Source organism: Mus musculus, chromosome 2 (genome assembly GCF_000001635.26).
Source record: "Mus musculus strain C57BL/6J chromosome 2, GRCm38.p6 C57BL/6J".
Lineage (NCBI taxonomy): Eukaryota > Metazoa > Chordata > Mammalia > Rodentia > Muridae > Mus > Mus musculus.
In genome coordinates, this window is record NC_000068.7 from 136,094,202 (window position 1) to 136,112,425 (window position 18,224).

Consider the following 18,224-nt stretch of genomic DNA (forward strand, 5'->3'; position numbering starts at 1 on the left):
AATCTTTAATTAACTTGATTAAACAATGTCCTATGATTTTAGTCCCCTAGATGACTTCAAATCTGTTATGCTGCCAGAAAGAGAAGCTCTGTGACCAACCTCCAGATGCAGGGAGAGAAGCATGGATTGAAACTGTCCTGCTTTTGTTTCTTCACATACCACTCCTAGAGCTGATTTATGGACCGCTTCAGTGCTCCATAAGTTTTGTGTTCATGGGGCCTTAAGTAGGTGCTCTCTGAGTCGTATGGGAAGGATTTTCACCCTTTTCTCATACTTTTTCTTCTGTATAGACAAGTATTCTCCCCTGTATCCCTCTATAGTGTGACTTTGTACTTTATCTTATCAAGAGGAGCTGTTGAAGGCTAGTGGGGGCGGGGGTGGGGCTGAGAGACTAAAGCGCTCATCCCACAAGTCTGTGGACTGTAGTTAAGGTCCATAGAACCTATATAAATGCTGGCTTAGCATGATGGCCTTTCTTGCAATTCCAACATGTGGAAGGTGAAGATGGGGATTGCCTTAGGGCAAGCTCTTTAGCTAGACTAGCCATATCAGTGAGGTCTGGGTTCAATTGAGAGACCTTGCCTCAATGAAAGGGGAAAGCAGTGAAGAAAGGTTTCCAGTCATCAGACTTAAGCTGTCACACGCACACACACACACACGCACACGCACACGCACACGCACACGCACACGCACACACACACACACACACACACATGTATACACACACACACACACACACATGCACACACACACACACACACACGCACGCACACACACACACACACACACACACATGTATACACACACACACACACACACATGCACACACACACACACACACGCACACACACACACACGCACACACACACACACACATGTATACACAAATACACACACACACACACACACGCACACACACACACACACACATGTATACACAAATACACACACACACACACACACACGCACGCACACACACACACACACACGCACGCACGCACACACACACACACACACACATGTATACACAAATACACACACACACATACACACACACACACACACACATGTATACACAAATACACACACACACACACACACACACATACACACACACACACACACATGTATACACAAAAACACACACACACACACACACACACATGTATACACAAATACACACACACACACACACACACACACATGTATACACAAATACATTGGAATATGAAAGACACATTATAGGTATATATGCATACAGGAAAACAAGAGGGCAGTTTATTCCCCATCCCTTGAAACTGGGATTGGGTGAATGTGTGGCCTATTTTAGCTAAGATGATATAAGGTGAGGGCTGCAATGTATGTGTACATTGCATCTGTAAAAGGGACTGACCCCTTGATACTTTTGGGAACACTGTGACATGTGACATGTGAGTTATCCAGGGCTACTCTACAGGGAGATCGGAGACACATGGCCCCATTAGCACCATGCCCCCAATGAAAGCCAGCTAGCTACAAACAGGACAGAGACCATTGTAAGCTTGTGAGCAGCCTGTAGCTGATGGTCTCCATCACTTTCTTATAATTGGCTGGCTTTCAACGTGGAGTAGAGAGATAACCCCAGTCAGATGGATAATGTTCATGTCACTTCAGAATTTGGTCAAGACTGCTCAGAGAGCTGAGCCAGAAGAACCTGCACTCTAGCCTGGTTGAAAGCCAGCAACTACAAGTTAACGATGGAGACCATCAGCTACAGGCTGTTCACCATGTGGAAGCTGCAGTGCTGGCATATGGAGCAGAGGCCAGTTGTCTTGAAGCTGATCAAACTACTGACCCATGCACTTTAACAAATACCTGGTGACTGTTTCAAGCCACTTAGTTTTGAGTGGCCTATTGTATAACAGAGCAAACTTAATGCATGTCCTTGTACTGCTCCTTTAAAAAAAAGTTTTAACTGGAGTAATGACAAAAGCAGCAATTAAAACTGCTCATGCATAAACCTCAAACCACACACCATATATGCACATACATGGAAATGTGGAAAGAGAGATAATAGGATTATGAGTCATCTTTCTCCTCTCCACTTTACTAAATTTACTAATCAATCTATAAAAAACTTAAACTTTTAAAAATAAAACCAGACGAGCCAAAACGAGTGGGCAGTTTCTCCCAGCTCACCTCTGATAATTCTTCAGCAAATTCTGATGTGACAAGGACACTCCCATGTCCCTGAGGCTTCTGGATTATAAAAGCCAGATACCATGAAGAAATGCCTTCTTCCTTCCTCCCAAGTTTATTTCCTCTGAGGAGAATTTCAGAGAAGTGAGAAAGGCCTATATAGTGAGAGTCTATGTGTCAAGTCTCTTCTCACTAAAGCTTCCATGGAATGAAAATTTGCCACATCTCTGGTGGTCACATATCCTATAATCTGTTGACTTCTGTACTTTGACCCAATCTCCTGTATAGATTATGTTGATGAGAGATGTAGAACTCTGGGTGTCAAAAACATAGTTTGATAAATGTTTTTCTCTTTGCCTTTTAAATCTAGATGCCTTTTCCTCCTTTGAGCCTTCTGAAACCAGCATGCAGGGACTAAATTGATGGCTTCCTGGAGACTGGAAGCAAGGAGCAGAGTGAAAAGGGGCATTTATTCTAAAGCTTCATCTGGCAAATCATGATATCCTGGCTTCTACCAAAGATCAGAGCTCCTGCCCAGAAGCCCCAAACCTCACAACCTCTTCATAACAGGTTCATAACAATGATGGTCTATTTCAGAATACTATACCCATCTTTTTGGATTGTTTCTTATGTTCTTTCTATGTCTGTTCACACATAGGCAAACTATATTTTTAAATAAAATCTCCTCAAAGTAGTCAAGAAGAATTGGTTATTGGTTTCTCCCAGGGATTTGGAGATTTTGAAGATAGGCATACTCACAGGAAGAGAGTAGACAGAGCCAAAGAAAAGCCAAGTCATTTAACAAAACATGAATGCAGTAGAAAGATAAAAGAAATTCCCATAGTCTCCATTACTTCCCACTCTCATTGTAGAGGATACAAATTCTCCATCAATTTCAGGTCAGTGGTAATTCTGAGTAACAGGATGACACAGAGGAAAGGCAATTTCCTCTTTGCAAGTTCTGGGAAGTGAAGTGGGCGATGTGTGACTAACAAAAATTAGAGTTGTGAGAAAGTGTTCTTAAGAGAATAATGCCCATGACAGGCAAGCTGACAAACCAAACCAGAGGGGACCCAACATGAAAACCTTACCCGGCCATCGCTTGTCAGAAGAATGGAGTCACTCTTTATGTCCCTGTGAATCACTCCTTGGTTATGAAGGTAGGACAGAGCTTTCAGAACTGACAGGCAGACAGTAGCTATCTGCTCTTCATTCATTCTAGAAAGGAAATAGCATTTAAGGATGAAGACGGGTTTAGGTACAGCTTTCTGATGTTCAAGAGATTCCACCTTCTTGGGTACCAGAGAACTTGTGTATGTCTCTAGCCTCACCTAGAAAAATCTCCAAATAAAGGCAATGAAGTCCCTGGGACATGATTATCACAGAATATTAATCCTGGCACTGAACATTCCATGGACCCAATATCAGTCAAGAGAAAGTTACCACATTTGTTAGTTTTTGTGTAATTAGTGCAAATTCATATATGCTGACTCTTATACTGTGGGCACTGAAGTTGTATTCAACTAGAATTGAAAAATTTTGGTTTCCTAACAGATTTATTTCAGTGACATAAAATTTTGATCCTCTACTTGTCCCTTTTGTCCTCAGATGATCCTGGTGGAGTTAGCATATGGACATGGCACGGTCTAAATGCCCGTAAGTGATGAGAAGTTATGTTGCTTGTTACTAAAAGTGCTTTCTAGTAGCCTTCTGAGATTGAGTCCATGTGTATCCATTCAGAGTGTTGGATGGGTGCTAATTTAATGAATGGCCTATGTATACATGACTTAGTAATAAGCTCTCTGGGGGCTGTAGTTCCTGAATGCACAGTGTTAATAATTTATGAAGAAGTCATGGAAGTAGTTATCGTAGTAGTACTTGGAATCGTCTGCCTTACCTGGTATGAGTGACAATGTCTGTCAAGGCACCACCTTCTAGAAACTCCATGACCACCCAGAGCTCATCTCCAACAAGGTAGCTGTTGTACATGTCAACTACGTTGTCATGGTGGTAATCACGCATTATCACGACCTGCATGAGTGAGAAAGATGCATATTTACTCTCTGCTGCTGAAATTTGGGTATGTTTTCCCTGATGGCCACATAAGATGCATTGAGTGCTGGGGAATTTACTGCACAGGGATCTACTGTGGATGAGACACATCGATACTAGTAAGTGATAGTGAAAAGAATCCAGTAGTATATATGCTTAAAAACGACAGGCCAGGCAGACATTGGAAAGATAAGAAGAGTGTGCAGGGCAGAGAAAAGTTAGAAGAGGAGAGGAGGAAGGGAAGGCTTTAAGATGTACAGCAAAATTTTTCCAAGAGAAAGTTTAGGTTGGCATTGGGAAAAATGTAATCAGTCACATCTAAAGAGTTTGTATAGATAGATCGCTATCCATACTCTACTGTGGGGCAGCCCACCAAGGATCACAGTAAGCTGAGTGGGTGGTGCTGAGGCCCATGAAGTAAGCAGTTATTAGAGGGGCTGGAAGACAACTAGATTACCTTGGATGGATCTGAGGAAGCGTTGGTTTGAATACAAAGAACATACTTAAATGATAAAAAAAAAATATGCTATAGGCTTTTAAAAGGCCAAATTATGCCTACTTGTTGGAAAGAGTATCTGGGAATTATTATCCTGTAGCAGCTTCTAGTTGATTTTCAGAATTTGTGTGAAGTGATAAGCTATGCCTGTCTGTTCTTGTACTGTGATTTAGAAAAATATTCTAAGAATCAGAAACAGGATACCGGGAAGATGTTCAAGCCCACTTATCGTGAGTTCTGTGTGGTTTCCAGGGCTTATGTAAGAAATTGAGCATCTTATGGTAACTAGAGATGAGGGAGGCCACTGGGCCTTCGTGGAGCCTCCATTGATGAGGTTTCAGATGTAGGTGAGAGCACTGCACAGTACCCATGGACCAACTCACTTCTGTACTCTAATAAGAGCAGTGAGAATGCTCCCAACAGAACATCAGAAGCCTCAAGCATCCATAGACTGTTCTGGAGATGTGGACTGATGCTCTGCCAAATCATCTATCCCTGATTGCTGGTGAAGCTACAAAAGGGCAATGCTCCTAAAACACTGGATTGTTTTGTTTTGTTTTGTTTTTGTTTGTTTTATGCAGTTACCCCCGTGTTCTTACTTATTTTAGAACTCCTAATTGATCCATAGGCAATAAGTATAAAAAGGTTAATGTGTACATGAACAATGAATGAAAAAACTGATCTAACAATGATTATTATCAGTAAGACAAATGTCATAATTCTAATGGAAAAGCAAACAAAGGACATATTATTTAACGAAGAATTAAGTGGCATGTAAATACATAAAAATAAAGTCAGACAACTAGCAATAAAATTTTAATTAAAGTAGTAAGATTTGTCCATGTCTATGAAATAAGCAGAGATAATATAATATGTATTAATGGCAATAAATGTGGTAGAGGATTGTTATTGGAAAGGATCCAAACTAGTAGTTTTCTGAATACATTATATATTAATTCTCTAAAAACTACATATCTTTATTGCCATTTGGTTTGTTCATCCCACTTTATGAATCTAATAAGATTATAAAACATGAAGCTAAACACCATTCTCTGAAAACAATATAAATCAGAGATTGTTTAATAAGTATGATTTATATAATATAAGACCCATAGGGCCATATATTATATAACATCAAGGGGTCGTTGCTTAACTAGGCTGGTGCTTAGCACCGCAGCAGATATACATGGAGTAATTTATAAAAGGAAGAGCCAAGCATGCATAGAATAGGACTAGAGGAAGGACTGCAGGGGGGTGCTTTTTTATGTGCAGTGCCAATGAATGACTGGAAATATAATATTTCTCTCTGTCTCTGTCTCTCTGTCTTTCTCTGTGTCTGTCTGTCTCTCTCTCTCTCTCTCTCTGTGGGGAGATATGTATGCAATGTACATTGGTATGAGCAGGTATATGGAGGATAAAGGACAATTTTAAGTGCCATTGCTCAGGAGTGTCACTGAGTTGTTTGTTTGCTTGTTTGTGTGTTTGTTTGTTTGTTTGTTTGTTTTGAGCAGGCTCTCTTCCTAGCCAGGGGTTCACCCATAGTATGGCCCTCTGGCCAGAAAGCTCTAGATTGGAGGAAGCACAAAACTGGAGATCTCTCAGCACTGGGATTACAAGCACACATGACCGTGCCAATTTATTGTTGTTGTTTTACTTGGTTTCTGGTTATAAAACTGAAGTCTTTATGCTTGCATAGCAAGCACTTTACTAACAGATTTTCTTCCCAGCCCCTGTATACATACTGTGTTTGAAATAGGAAGTAAATGTTACATCCACATGAAAAAGAGGCAACCCAAACCCAACATTTACCTCATTAAAAAGGAGTTCCCGTCTCTGCTGCTTTCGGAGGTCCATTTTCTTCACTGCCACTTGCTTGCCTGTGTGTTTCTCTGTTGCAATGCACACGATGCCTGTCGACCCTTCTCCGATTTTAATAAAGTTATCCAAATATTCCCTGGGGTCTCCTGGGCTGACCACCAGTTGCAGGGCAGCTCGGAATTGTTCATGGGATACCCTTGAGGGCTGCTGGTCTGAGGAGGAGCCCCAGCTAGGTGGAGGGTAGGTGCTCGAGGAGATACTGAGAGAGCTTAAGTAAGAAGCGGTGGAGATGTACTGAGAACTGGTTTGCAGGGATGGATGGTGGTATAGAGATGCTTTGTGGTACCCAGAAGGGTACTGGTGGCTGCCTGAAGAGTAGCCTGCTTTGCTTTGACTTTGAGGTAGTTTGGTGGGGCCTCTGGGGTAAGTGTCGGACCCTGACAGTGGAGGACTGAAGACCATCTGTGCTCGATCGTAATCCACCTGAGAAGACAGAGATACAAGGGCAGTATTCACTAGCTCTCAATCTGAAGCCTCTGGCTGCGAGAAGGAGGAGAAGCAGTGCCGACAGGACCTGCCTGGGCAGCCACCATACCAGCTACACCCAGGAAAGTACTTTTCCACACCCGTGCTTCCTACCCCTACCTCCAACCACGGGCTTAGTTGATTCAGATGATCCTTATCCAAGATATACTTTTTGTGCCATAATTATAAAGGAAAGATTCCCATAATAGAGGACATTAGTCTTCAGCCAACATTGGAGGGGAAATGTCAGGGGTAGGAAGGAGAATTTCTTCATGCTTTCAAACTTATCTTCTTGAAGGTAGTATGTGAAACTCTTATACACAACACAGCACCTATACCTATAAAAGGGAAAACATGGCTCCTGGTGCTAAGTAGATTTTGCTTCAGTGAGGAGTATTAAGTAAAATTAGGAGATTTTCACCACGTAAGTTCAACTGAAAATTAAAAAAAAATAAATTCAAGTATTCATGAGAAAAAAAATATTTGGCATTGGCTAGCTTTCAATGAGATCCCAGCAAAAACTATTTCACTCTGATGCTGAGAAGGGCTAAGGGAACTTGGTAGTGGAGATGGAGAAGGACAAGAAAAACAAGGAAAGGTTAGGAAGCCAGCAAATTGCTGTGTCCATTTGAACGGCTCCAGTCTTGCTGTGCAGCTTCTCTCAGTGAAATCGCATGCCTGGCCTTCCTTCAAGGGCTCTGTCATGTAAGCACACAGGATTTTGTTTGAGAAGTCCGTGCTTCAAGAAGTAAGGCTTCCTACCATGACTGACCTGGAAACAGATGCTTGTGAGCTATAGTGAAGTGCTTCCTGTAGCTCATGTCTGGCCCTCAGATGACAGTATCCCTGCCTGAATTTTTGACTGCAACCATACGAGAGATGCCAAGACAGAATCGGCCATCTAAGGCTCCCCAAATTACCAATATTCAGAAATAGTGAAAGAGTAAATGTATTTTATGTCTACGAGGCAATGTATTACGTGGCAGTACATTTTGTTTCATGAGAGCTTGTTATAGAGCAATTGATAGCTAATATATCAAGGGATCTGATACAAGAATTTGTGCACGTTGATAAATGTATACTGTTGTTTCAAACAACAAATCTCTGGGATAATTTGTTAAACTGCAATAGATAAGTTGTTTATAGAGAAAATTTGTGACTTCTGCTATGACTACATTAAGTTTGAGAGAGTTATTTGCCACCCATGTTGAGATGTCACCTAGATGACTTAGATATTTTTAAAGTCCTAGGGTAAATGTAAAGACGTGAGTATGAGAACCATCAATGCTTACTTGGTATTAAAGCCATGATGATGAATTTGAAAAAAAAAAAACCAAACAAACAAAAAACAAAAACAAAATAAAAAACAAAAAAAGTGCAAGGAATCCAACATCTACACTCTTATGATATCAGACAGAACAGCAGGACTCTGCAAGATCAGACAGAGACGTAGTCTCCAGAAGGGCAAAAAACACAAGGGCAGCACAGGAATTTGGAGTCGTGGCTGAAAAGTATTTCATAAGGGGATAAATGAATGCTGTTGAATAGCCCTAGCAAGTGAAATGGAACGAACCTGTCACCCTATAAACCAGACAAGTTGGTGGAACAGGCATGTGTCAGCTGCTTCTATCCACTGCATGGAAGGATGTCCAGTCCATCATCCAAGGGAACAAGGACTGCATAGAGTGATCTCCTGAAAACCTCTACCCTAGCCCCATTCTTGGTTGTTCTGTACGGTTTTTGGCTCTGATGACAGTGATGTCCTGTTACACAGGTAACATGTAAGATGTGTAACACAAGTAAATGTTAGCTGTTCTAGCTGCAGGTATACCTCACTCCATTCAGATGGCTCCACCACTCTGATGGCACTGGAATAGGGAGCAGGTATCGCCTAAGTCAGAGTCCTGCCTCGTATGCAGAGAAACATAATCGGGCAAATTCTAACTCTGATAGCTTCAGTCAAGATCCTCAGCATCTTTGAGCCTCAGTTTCCCCATTTATAAAATGAAAGAATGTTTAAAATATTAACATCTCATTTCTTAGATTGTGGACACTCTAAAAGATTGTGTAGATATGAAAGGATTTTGAAAGATGATGAGTCAATAAACTCTTATACTGTTATAGTTCTATAAAGTACTTCATATAATAATGGTAATATAAAAAAAAACTAGCTATTGTTTACAGAATATTTATAACATACCAATATTATATAGGCTCCTGTACATTAAGTTTTTTAAACAGTAAGATATAACTTTTAATTATAATACACTAAACAACTGTTATAGCTAAACTACTCTATTAGAAACCAGACTGATTTCTAAGGCCATGTGTGTGTGTGTGTGTGTGTGTGTGTGTGTGTGTGTGTGTGTGCGCGCGCAAGTGGAATGGGATCAGGCTAGAGGAACATGACTGTAATGTAAGCAATTGGAGTCTTGCTTTCCATCGAGCTGTCATTAACCAAGAACAGGCTTACCAGCAAGGCCAGCAGGAAAGGCTAAGAGATGTCTTAAACTTTTATTTTTGAAAGTGGGTCTTGGGAGCTTGGGAGTGGGTCCTCATGGAGAGAGATTTTTCTCTCTCATAGTTAAAGCAAAATTGCATTCATCTCCCATAAGCATGCATAACTGGTCTCTAAAGGTATATTATAGACAGTATAGTTATGGCCAGTAGGAGTCACAAACACCACTTGGCATTGCGTTGGGGGACATTTCCTCCTCTGTCAGCTGTCAGCAGCATTATCAGGATCTACCCTGTGCAAGTAGCTTATGGCATATAAAGAAAAGGCACATGCTTGCATAAAGGGGACAGTTTCCTCTTGCAGACAAGACAGAATTGTTTTCTGAGAGCTGAACATCTTTGGAATTAGGGGTTTTAGATAAGAAGATGCAATTGCCTTTCATGGCTGCTGCTACAAGGTGCAGACTCTTAAAGAAGCGAGGTGGAACAGCTACAACCACAAGAGACAATTTTAGAGCCAAACTAAGTGACTCAGAAAAATTAACTGTCTGCTTCAGGCAAGTGAACATGTGGTCTCTTCTCGGGGCCTTTATCTATCCATTCAAGGGAATGATAGCAGACGGTCAGGCTTTCTAAAGAAGTGCAGGAGTGCTTCTCTGCCATTCGGTATTCCTCAGGTGAGAATTCTTTGTTCAGTTCTGAGCCCCAAAATGTTCAACATCCTTAATCATCAGGGAAATGCAAATCAAAACAACCCTGAGATTCCACCTCACACCAGTCAGAATGGCTAAGATCAAAAATTCAGGTGACAGCAGATGCTGGCGAGGATGTGGAGAAAGAGGAACACTCCTCCATTGTTGGTGGGATTGCAGGCTTGTACAACCACTCTGGAAATCAGTCTGGCGGTTCCTCAGAAAATTGGACATAGTACTACCGGAGGATCCAGCAATACCTCTCCTGGGCATTTATCCAGAAGATGCCCCAACTGGTAAGAAGGACACATGCTCCACTATGTTCATAGCAGCCTTATTTATAATAGCCAGAAGCTGGAAAGAACCCAGATGCCCCTCAACAGAGGAATGGATACAGAAAATGTGGTACATCTACACAATGGAGTACTACTCAGCTATTAAAAAGAATGAATTTATGAAATTCCTAGTCAAATGGATGGACCTGGAGGGCATCATCCTGAGTGAGGTAACACATTCACAAAGGAACTCACACAATAGGTACTCACTGATAAGTGGATATTAGCCCCAAACCTAGGATTCCCAAGATATAAGGTACAATTTGCTAAACACATGAAACTCAAGAAGAATGAAGACTGAAGTGTGGACACTATGCCCCTCCTTAGAATTGGGAACAAAACACCCATGGAAGGAGTTACAGGGACAAAGTTTGGAGCTGAGATGAAAGGATGGACCATGTAGAGACTGCCATATCCAGGGATCCACCCCATAATCAGCATCCAAACGCTGACACCATTGCATATACTAGCAAGATTTTATCAAAAGGACCCAGATGTAGCTGTCTCTTGTGAGACTATGCCAGGGCCTAGCAAACACAGAAGTGGATGCTCACAGTCAGCTAATGGATGGATCACAGGGCTCCCAATGGAGGAGCTAGAGAAAGTACCCAAGGAGCTAAAGGGATCTGCAACCCTATAGGTGGAACAACATTATGAACTAACCAGTACCCCGGAGCTCTTGACTCTAGCTGCATATGTATCAAAAGATGGCCTAATCGGCCATCACTGGAAAGAGAGGCCCATTGGACACGTAAACTTTGTATGCCCCAGTACAGGGGAAAGCCAGGGCCAAAAAGGGGGAGTGGGTGTGTAGGGGAGTGGGGGTGGGTGGGTATGGGGGACTTTTGGTATAGCATTGGAAATGTAAATGAGCTAAATACCTAATAAAAAATGGAAAAAAAAAAGAAGTGCAGGAGTGGTCCCCCTGGGGCCATGGGGTCACTGAACTGCAGCCATCACTTTGATCTTTTTTTTTTAATTAGGTAATTTCTTCATTTACATTTGTGGTACATTTACACAATGGAGTACTACTCAGCTATTAAAAAGAATGAATTTATGAAATTCTTAGGCAAATGGATGGACCTGGAGGGCATCATCCTGAGTGAGGTAACCCAATCACAAAAGAACTCGCATGATATGTACTCACTGATAAGTGGATATTAGCCCAGATATGTAGAATACCCAAGATATAAGATACAATTTGTGAAACTCATGAAACTCAAGAAGAACGAACATCACTTTGATCTTAAGCAACTGCATTGATGGAGCATGTTACAGGCTCATGGCTATGGAAAAGATCTCATTCTTTTTAATTTTATTTTGTTTTCAATAAAATTGAGGCTTGGAAACATAATATATTTTGCATATCACCTAGGCCAATGGCCCTCTATGCCCATGGGAATCACAGGACATGCTGATTCTGCTAAGGTTCATCCCATATTCACAGAAGGAGGTTTCTGGATGTCCTGGGCCATTAGCACATTGGCACCCAGATCTCATTTCTTGCCTGCTGTGACAGACATTCCCACCATTCCTTGTCATCTATCTGATCTGTGTAATTAAAGCTAGGACTCTTTCTTGTGATTAAAATGCTCTGACATTTTCCTGGGGCCAAAATTGGGCTCCTTCCCTAAGGGATTACTCTATTAAAAGTCTGTTCTTTCAGGGAAAAAAGAAGTCCTAATGATAGTATTTATTGAGGGCTTTCCATGTAGCAAGGTCTATTCCGAGGACTCAATGCACATCATGGTATTTCGACCTCACATTAAACAATAAGCCCTATTTTATTTTATAAGACTACCAAGGCATAGTAGGTTGAAGTAGGTTAGAGAAAAGGACTTTAAGCTACTAAGACAGAAGAATGACAGTGTCAGTCTTCTTTGAATCATTTGTCACTTGGGTCCTGCTTAAGTTCACTGAAACTGGCTTCAATGATGGAGGATTGGGAGTAGACAGAGGAGGGTATCGTGTGAACCGATGATAGCAGAGATAAGGGGTGTCCTGGTGTTTATTTGTGACCTTACACATCTGAGTTGTCTGGAACAAAATAAGAATTTGACCAGAAAATAATGAAGGATAAGGCCTATGGGAGAAGAGAAACACTAGGGTTATATTTTGGTTTTTAACAGTGTTGGCTTAGATTACTCTTCAAATATATATAGTTTTATATATATGTATATGTGTATAAATATATATATATTTGAAGAGTAATTTATATATATATATATATATATATATATATATATATATTTGGTTGTGTCAGAAAAATGAATTGATCATCTATGTATAAAACTCATTATTTTCAGTATGCTTTGGCTGAAACCAACTTTGTATTTGGTGCCAATGATACCCAGCTTACATCTATATGGTCTTTTACAAAGGGAAGCCTAGTTGCTTTTCTGCAGTGTGACCGCCTCCCCCTCGTACCCACTCTTGATTTCTGTCATCATTCCTCTAACTTGTCTTTCTGATGGTAGTCTATATTTGGGGGTTTTATTGAATCACAGATGAATCAGCCTATGTACATTCTTACATGCATGCATTCATGCAGGGAAGTCAAATGTAAACTATGAAATCTTTTCTTATGTAATTTAGAGACATATTCCAGAAGAAAAAGGAAAAGCTATGGAGTTTCCATGAGCAAGCCTGTCTCTAGTATTTGTATTTGTGAAGGGATATAGAAACTAATAATTTAGTAAAAGCACGTTGCAGTTGAGTTAGGCTATTGAAAGGGATTGTAATTACTAAGGGAACCATTGCATCTCCCAGAACCCATACTCGAAACCATTCCCAAAGGAGGTGTGTATGCCAGTTTCCCCCCAGAGTCCTCAGCGTGCAAGCGCTGAGCAGGGGCAGAAAGCCTTTACATAGGAGAGCAAACAACAGAGACACCACAAAGACTGTCCCCATTCCTCCAGGGAAAGCAGTCCTGTGTGCTTTGTGAACAAGTAAGTCTACAGGAATGACTTCCCTCCCACAGACTCTAAAGGGGATTCCCATATGGCCCAATGCAATAAAAGACAGCTAGATCAATTGTTTTGCAAATTATCACCCCAGGCTGCCAAACCAGTTAGCTGCAGTGCAAGGAGACCACTAATGATTGTTGCACATCAGCTACATTTGGAGAGGAAATTCTCTCTGCAGGAATCTTTAAAAATACAGACAGATGAACAAGGAGCTCTTTCTTTTGGGGTGGTTAATAACATACACTTGGTTTTTAGTTTCCTGAGATTTTTTAGCATACCACATAAATGAATTCTTAAAGAAATGCGCCTTTTCCTGTCTCTAGTCAAGATGTGCAGTGTGTGTGTGTGTGTGTGGGGGGGGGGGCGGGGACTTATTATGTGAGAATAAATAATTCCCCAGTTAACAGTTCAGCCAGAATGCCCTTCTACAATAAGTGCACTGTCTCCAAGGATAGGGTTAGGTACAGGCTTGTGATGTATCAACATTATAAGTAATTATAGCAATGAATTCATTTAATCAATCAATTTCAGCAGTGGTGCACTGCAGTGGACAGGGCATAAAACTCCTCACCGCTATCAATTGCCCCGATTACAGCTGGCTGTCAGCCAGAATTCCCCTGATCCATGTTAGTTAAATGCACATTAATCTGAATTTGGCAGTGTAATCAAGGACCTAACTGAACTGTGAAATTGAATTCTGCAGTAGAACATCATTTGACCATTTTATGCCAAGGCTGGAAAAAAAAGGTAGAGGGTGGGAGAAAGAACAGAAGGGGGAAAAAAATCATGCTGCAGTATCCCTTTGTCACCAGGAGCCCCTGCACTGACATCAGGGAGGCTGTGGCTGGCTGTGGCTGGCTGGTGCTGGAAGGTGGTGTGTGCAATGGCTGGGCTGTGCATCTCTCCTACAGAATGGGACCAAGGAATGTTCCGTGAAGGATGGAGATTACAGGGAAGGGAGACAGCTGCTTCCAGGGCTCAGTAGTGATGCTCCAATACACCTTTTTGGAACACAATGAAACAAAGAGATTGCTCATCTCAAAAAAAGAAAGAAAAAAAAAAAGGAGAGAAAGGCAGACTGGGTGTTGCTCGCTCTACATAAATCAGAGTGAGATAAAAGCGAATCACAGCCCTCTATTGTCTGAGCTTGGAAAGTACATCTTAAATTTTTCTGGACTGAAAGGAAAATGTTAACAGGACCAGCCTTGGTGTTGGGAGAGGAAAAAAAGAGCATCCGCAAGAGAGCCAGGGAGCATCACTGGTGGTTTTTTTTCCCCTGCAGAGACATTTTAGGGAATGGTAATTAGGAAAAGACAACTCATTCATTCTGGTGGCCCTCCTGTTGTGCTTTGCAAACCAGTTTCTCTCCTTTTTCGGTCAGGAAACAGCACTGATGCGATTCCTGCTTGCTCTCAGGCAAGCTCTCCTGCTCTGCCCAAGGCTGATGGGCCTTCTTTCTTGCTTTCCCCAGCAGCTGTTTGCTGTCCTCTGAGCTCCAGTCTGTCTCTTTGCAGGGTATGAAGGAACCTCCTGTTGAACCTTAATAAAGTAGTTACTGTTGCTTCTGCCAAAAGCAAAACCTTTTTATTGATGTGGTGAATTTCCTTCCTGATACTTACTTTCATTTACAAGAGGGGGCAATTAGTTTCGTAGTAGATGTGGCACATTTATGCTGGCTGTGTGACAGGGGTACATAGCGCATGCTAGGAGCTGATGTTCAACTTTGATAAAAAAGGCAAATGCTGCCAATGAGTAGTTTGTGACCCTCAAAGCAAGGAGCATCTCCTTATGCTGCTGAGGTAGGGGGTCTGGGAGGTAGGTTGGATTCTGTGTGCTTTTGGAGACCTTGTGCAGTAGGAAACTATTCAGTGCATTGAGCAAGCTGCCAGGAATTTTCCCCAAACCCTTGAGTTGGAATTTCATTTAGGCCTATAGGGATCTACATCTCATAACAAGGAGCCTGAAGAATCAAGTCTTTCCTGACTTACTAAACAAATGATAAGTACGCACTATGGATGTTCAGATAAGTTGCTACTGACCTCTGCAAATGGCGAGAGAGTACTTTTAGGAAGAAATGACTAAGTCCGTGATGAGCAGACTCGAGCACACTATATCTGGCTTTTCTCCTACCTCTGAATTGGCATGTGTAATTATCCCCATAATTGTTTTTCCTAGCTCAAAGGAAGTATCCTCCATCCAACAACAGACACTCTGCCCCAGTGCCTGAAAGAATGTGCAGGGACTTGGAGTCAGTGAGGATTGTCTCTTTGCTTCTGAATATGTGTTGATGCATTTCAGGGTTCTGGGAAAATTAGGGATGAGCAACACCAGGCTAAATTCCTTTTGCCTTTTAATTTACTAGAAGAAAGAACTACTCATAGTGACCAAAATATGACTTAGTTTTAAATCATTCCCAGGAAGAAGAGCATTCCCAGGAAGGCGTATGCTCATGTATAGTATAAGGTGTATCTACAGTTATACCTGTGGGGCAGATGTTAAAGATAGCATGACATTATCTTTTGCATGCTTTGCATGCCTGAGTGAGGACCACACAGGGACATGTATATAACGGAAACAAAGATTAAGACAATAACATCCATTGTTATATGAAGTCATTAATATTCTTTTTTAAAAAATTTCTTTCCTAACATCTTTTGGTGACGTTTCCAGGCTTCAGCAGCCCCGGCATTACACTAAGAATCAGGCTTTTAATGGGTTCCTAGATGATGGTCCACCGGAAAAAAAGCAAAAGAGAAAAAGCAGAGCAAGAGCTGATGCTTTTTTACTGCTTGAGTCTGAGCATGCCAGTGCCGCCAATAACAGCAAGCCATTGAACAAGTGATTCCTGAAGGCTGGGAACATAAGTCATTGTGACTTTTCCTCCCTGAGAAAGCAAATGGCCAGCCAAACAGTGAAAAGGACTCCTCTAGTGACTCCAGAGGAAGTTCCAAGTAAGCTTGCACACTTCTCTATGCACCTATTGCTCTAGAGAAATCATGACCACCTTAACATGCCTTCTGTTTGAGACACCAAGAACTACAGCATCAGACTCTCTTGTTGCTCTGCGTATAGAAAACGGTGTGGTAAACTGATCACATAATGTGCACTTAGCTCCTAGCTTCCATGAAGAATCTGAGAATTACACTTTGAATCTAGAGGATTAAATATTGTGTGATGCAATTAGAGTTCTCACGTTGCTCATTAAGACTTTTATGGTAGTGAGGTATTTACTCAGTACATTGGCCTTCTATGACCCATATCTCTAAAATGAGGACAGTACTTACACATGGGGAAGTCTATAAAGATGAACTAGGTAGGATTATAGAATTTATTTCTATGGTCTAAAAACATGTAAAAGATTACATACAGTGAGGATATTTATCGGACCAGCTTTATTAGAGATGGTAGCATGTTTTCTAAGCAGAAGTATCACCATGAATAAGGGTTAATGCTATTTGCCATGTACTGACTCCTTGATGTTTATTAATCTTATTTAATTCTCATTACAAGCTCAAAGTACAAAATTGAGGCACAGACAATCTCATATACCTTGTAATAAAACTCTAGGCCTTGGGCTGGAGAGATGGCTCAGTGGTTAAGAGCACTGGCTGCTCTTCCAAAGGTCCTGAGTTCGATCCCAGCAACCACATGGTGGCTCACAGTCATCTACAATGTGATCTGATGCTTTCTTCTGATGTGTCTGAAGACAGATACAGTGTATTCATACGCATATAATAAATAAATAAATAAATAAATAGTTTTTAAAAAATCTAGGCTTTGAAAGTTTCTATATTAGATGACAACATTTTATCATTAAGAAATTCAAACAAGGCAATTATCCAAGGCAGGATGAATTCATAGAAAGAATCTATGGATCTTCCCATCCAAGCCTTTTTATGCAGCTGTGGTTTCAGTATTTATCCATGATGTATATTTCTAAACGACTAGAAGTCATATCTGGGGCATACTATAAACAGACAGCACAAAGAGCCTCCCTCTGCACATGAATTTCAGCAGCAAGGCGAGGGCATCCAGCAGTGTGTCCTAAATGGAAAGCCACACAGTACAGCCACTTCCCTGCTCCTCTGCTTCCCTCTAGGAAAATACCAATGTTCTGGAAGTCAGAGGGATGTAGCTTTGCACCCCAACTCAGCACTGAGTTAATATACTTGGGGGAGCCCATAAAGACAGCATTCTGGAGTTTCAGCTTCCTCCACTGCCCAAAAAAGAAGCCTGTATTTTTCTGGACTTCCAAAGACTAAATTGGAAATATCTGCAAAAGGCTTCTCATTGTTCTTAGAACACAATGGCCCTCTATAGCCACTCTCTGTATGCCAACATAGAGACTGGCATTTCAGCTACAGGTTTGAGTAAGTAGGCTGTTCTGACATGAATTCATTTAACCCTAAGATGACATGATGAGGTAGGGACTGTCATTATCTTCCTTTTATGGTTAAAGAGGAGTCACAGTTACACAGTCACCTGGTAAGTAAATGGCAGTTTTATGACTCAAAACTTGAACAGGTTTTCCTCCCCAAACTTAGTCCCTAACTGCTCAAAGTGTTTGATCAAAGGTAGCTGTAGAGGCTCCTCTGGAGCTATCTGATTTTGTATGGCCTTGTCCATGGCAAAGGTTGATACATTTTGTTACTGTAGATAATTTTAATTATTATGGGTTAAGAGTGGGAACCCTTGACACCTAATA

General features: G+C 41.3%; 1 protein-coding gene across 8 annotated transcripts in view; it reads right to left on the minus strand.

The window, feature by feature from the left end:
- Nucleotides 1–18,224, minus strand: part of Pak7 (p21 (RAC1) activated kinase 7) — a 306,881-nt gene that overhangs the window by 13,114 nt on the left and 275,543 nt on the right. For all 8 annotated transcript variants that reach the window (NM_172858.2, NM_001360384.1, NM_001360382.1 and 5 more), the window contains 3 exons: nucleotides 6,536–7,027; nucleotides 4,076–4,209; nucleotides 3,270–3,396 (listed from right to left, as the gene is read on the minus strand). In NM_172858.2, coding sequence (NP_766446.2) covers nucleotides 3,270–3,396; nucleotides 4,076–4,209; nucleotides 6,536–7,027 — 753 coding nt within the window. The remainder of the gene's footprint in view (nucleotides 1–3,269; nucleotides 3,397–4,075; nucleotides 4,210–6,535; nucleotides 7,028–18,224) is intronic.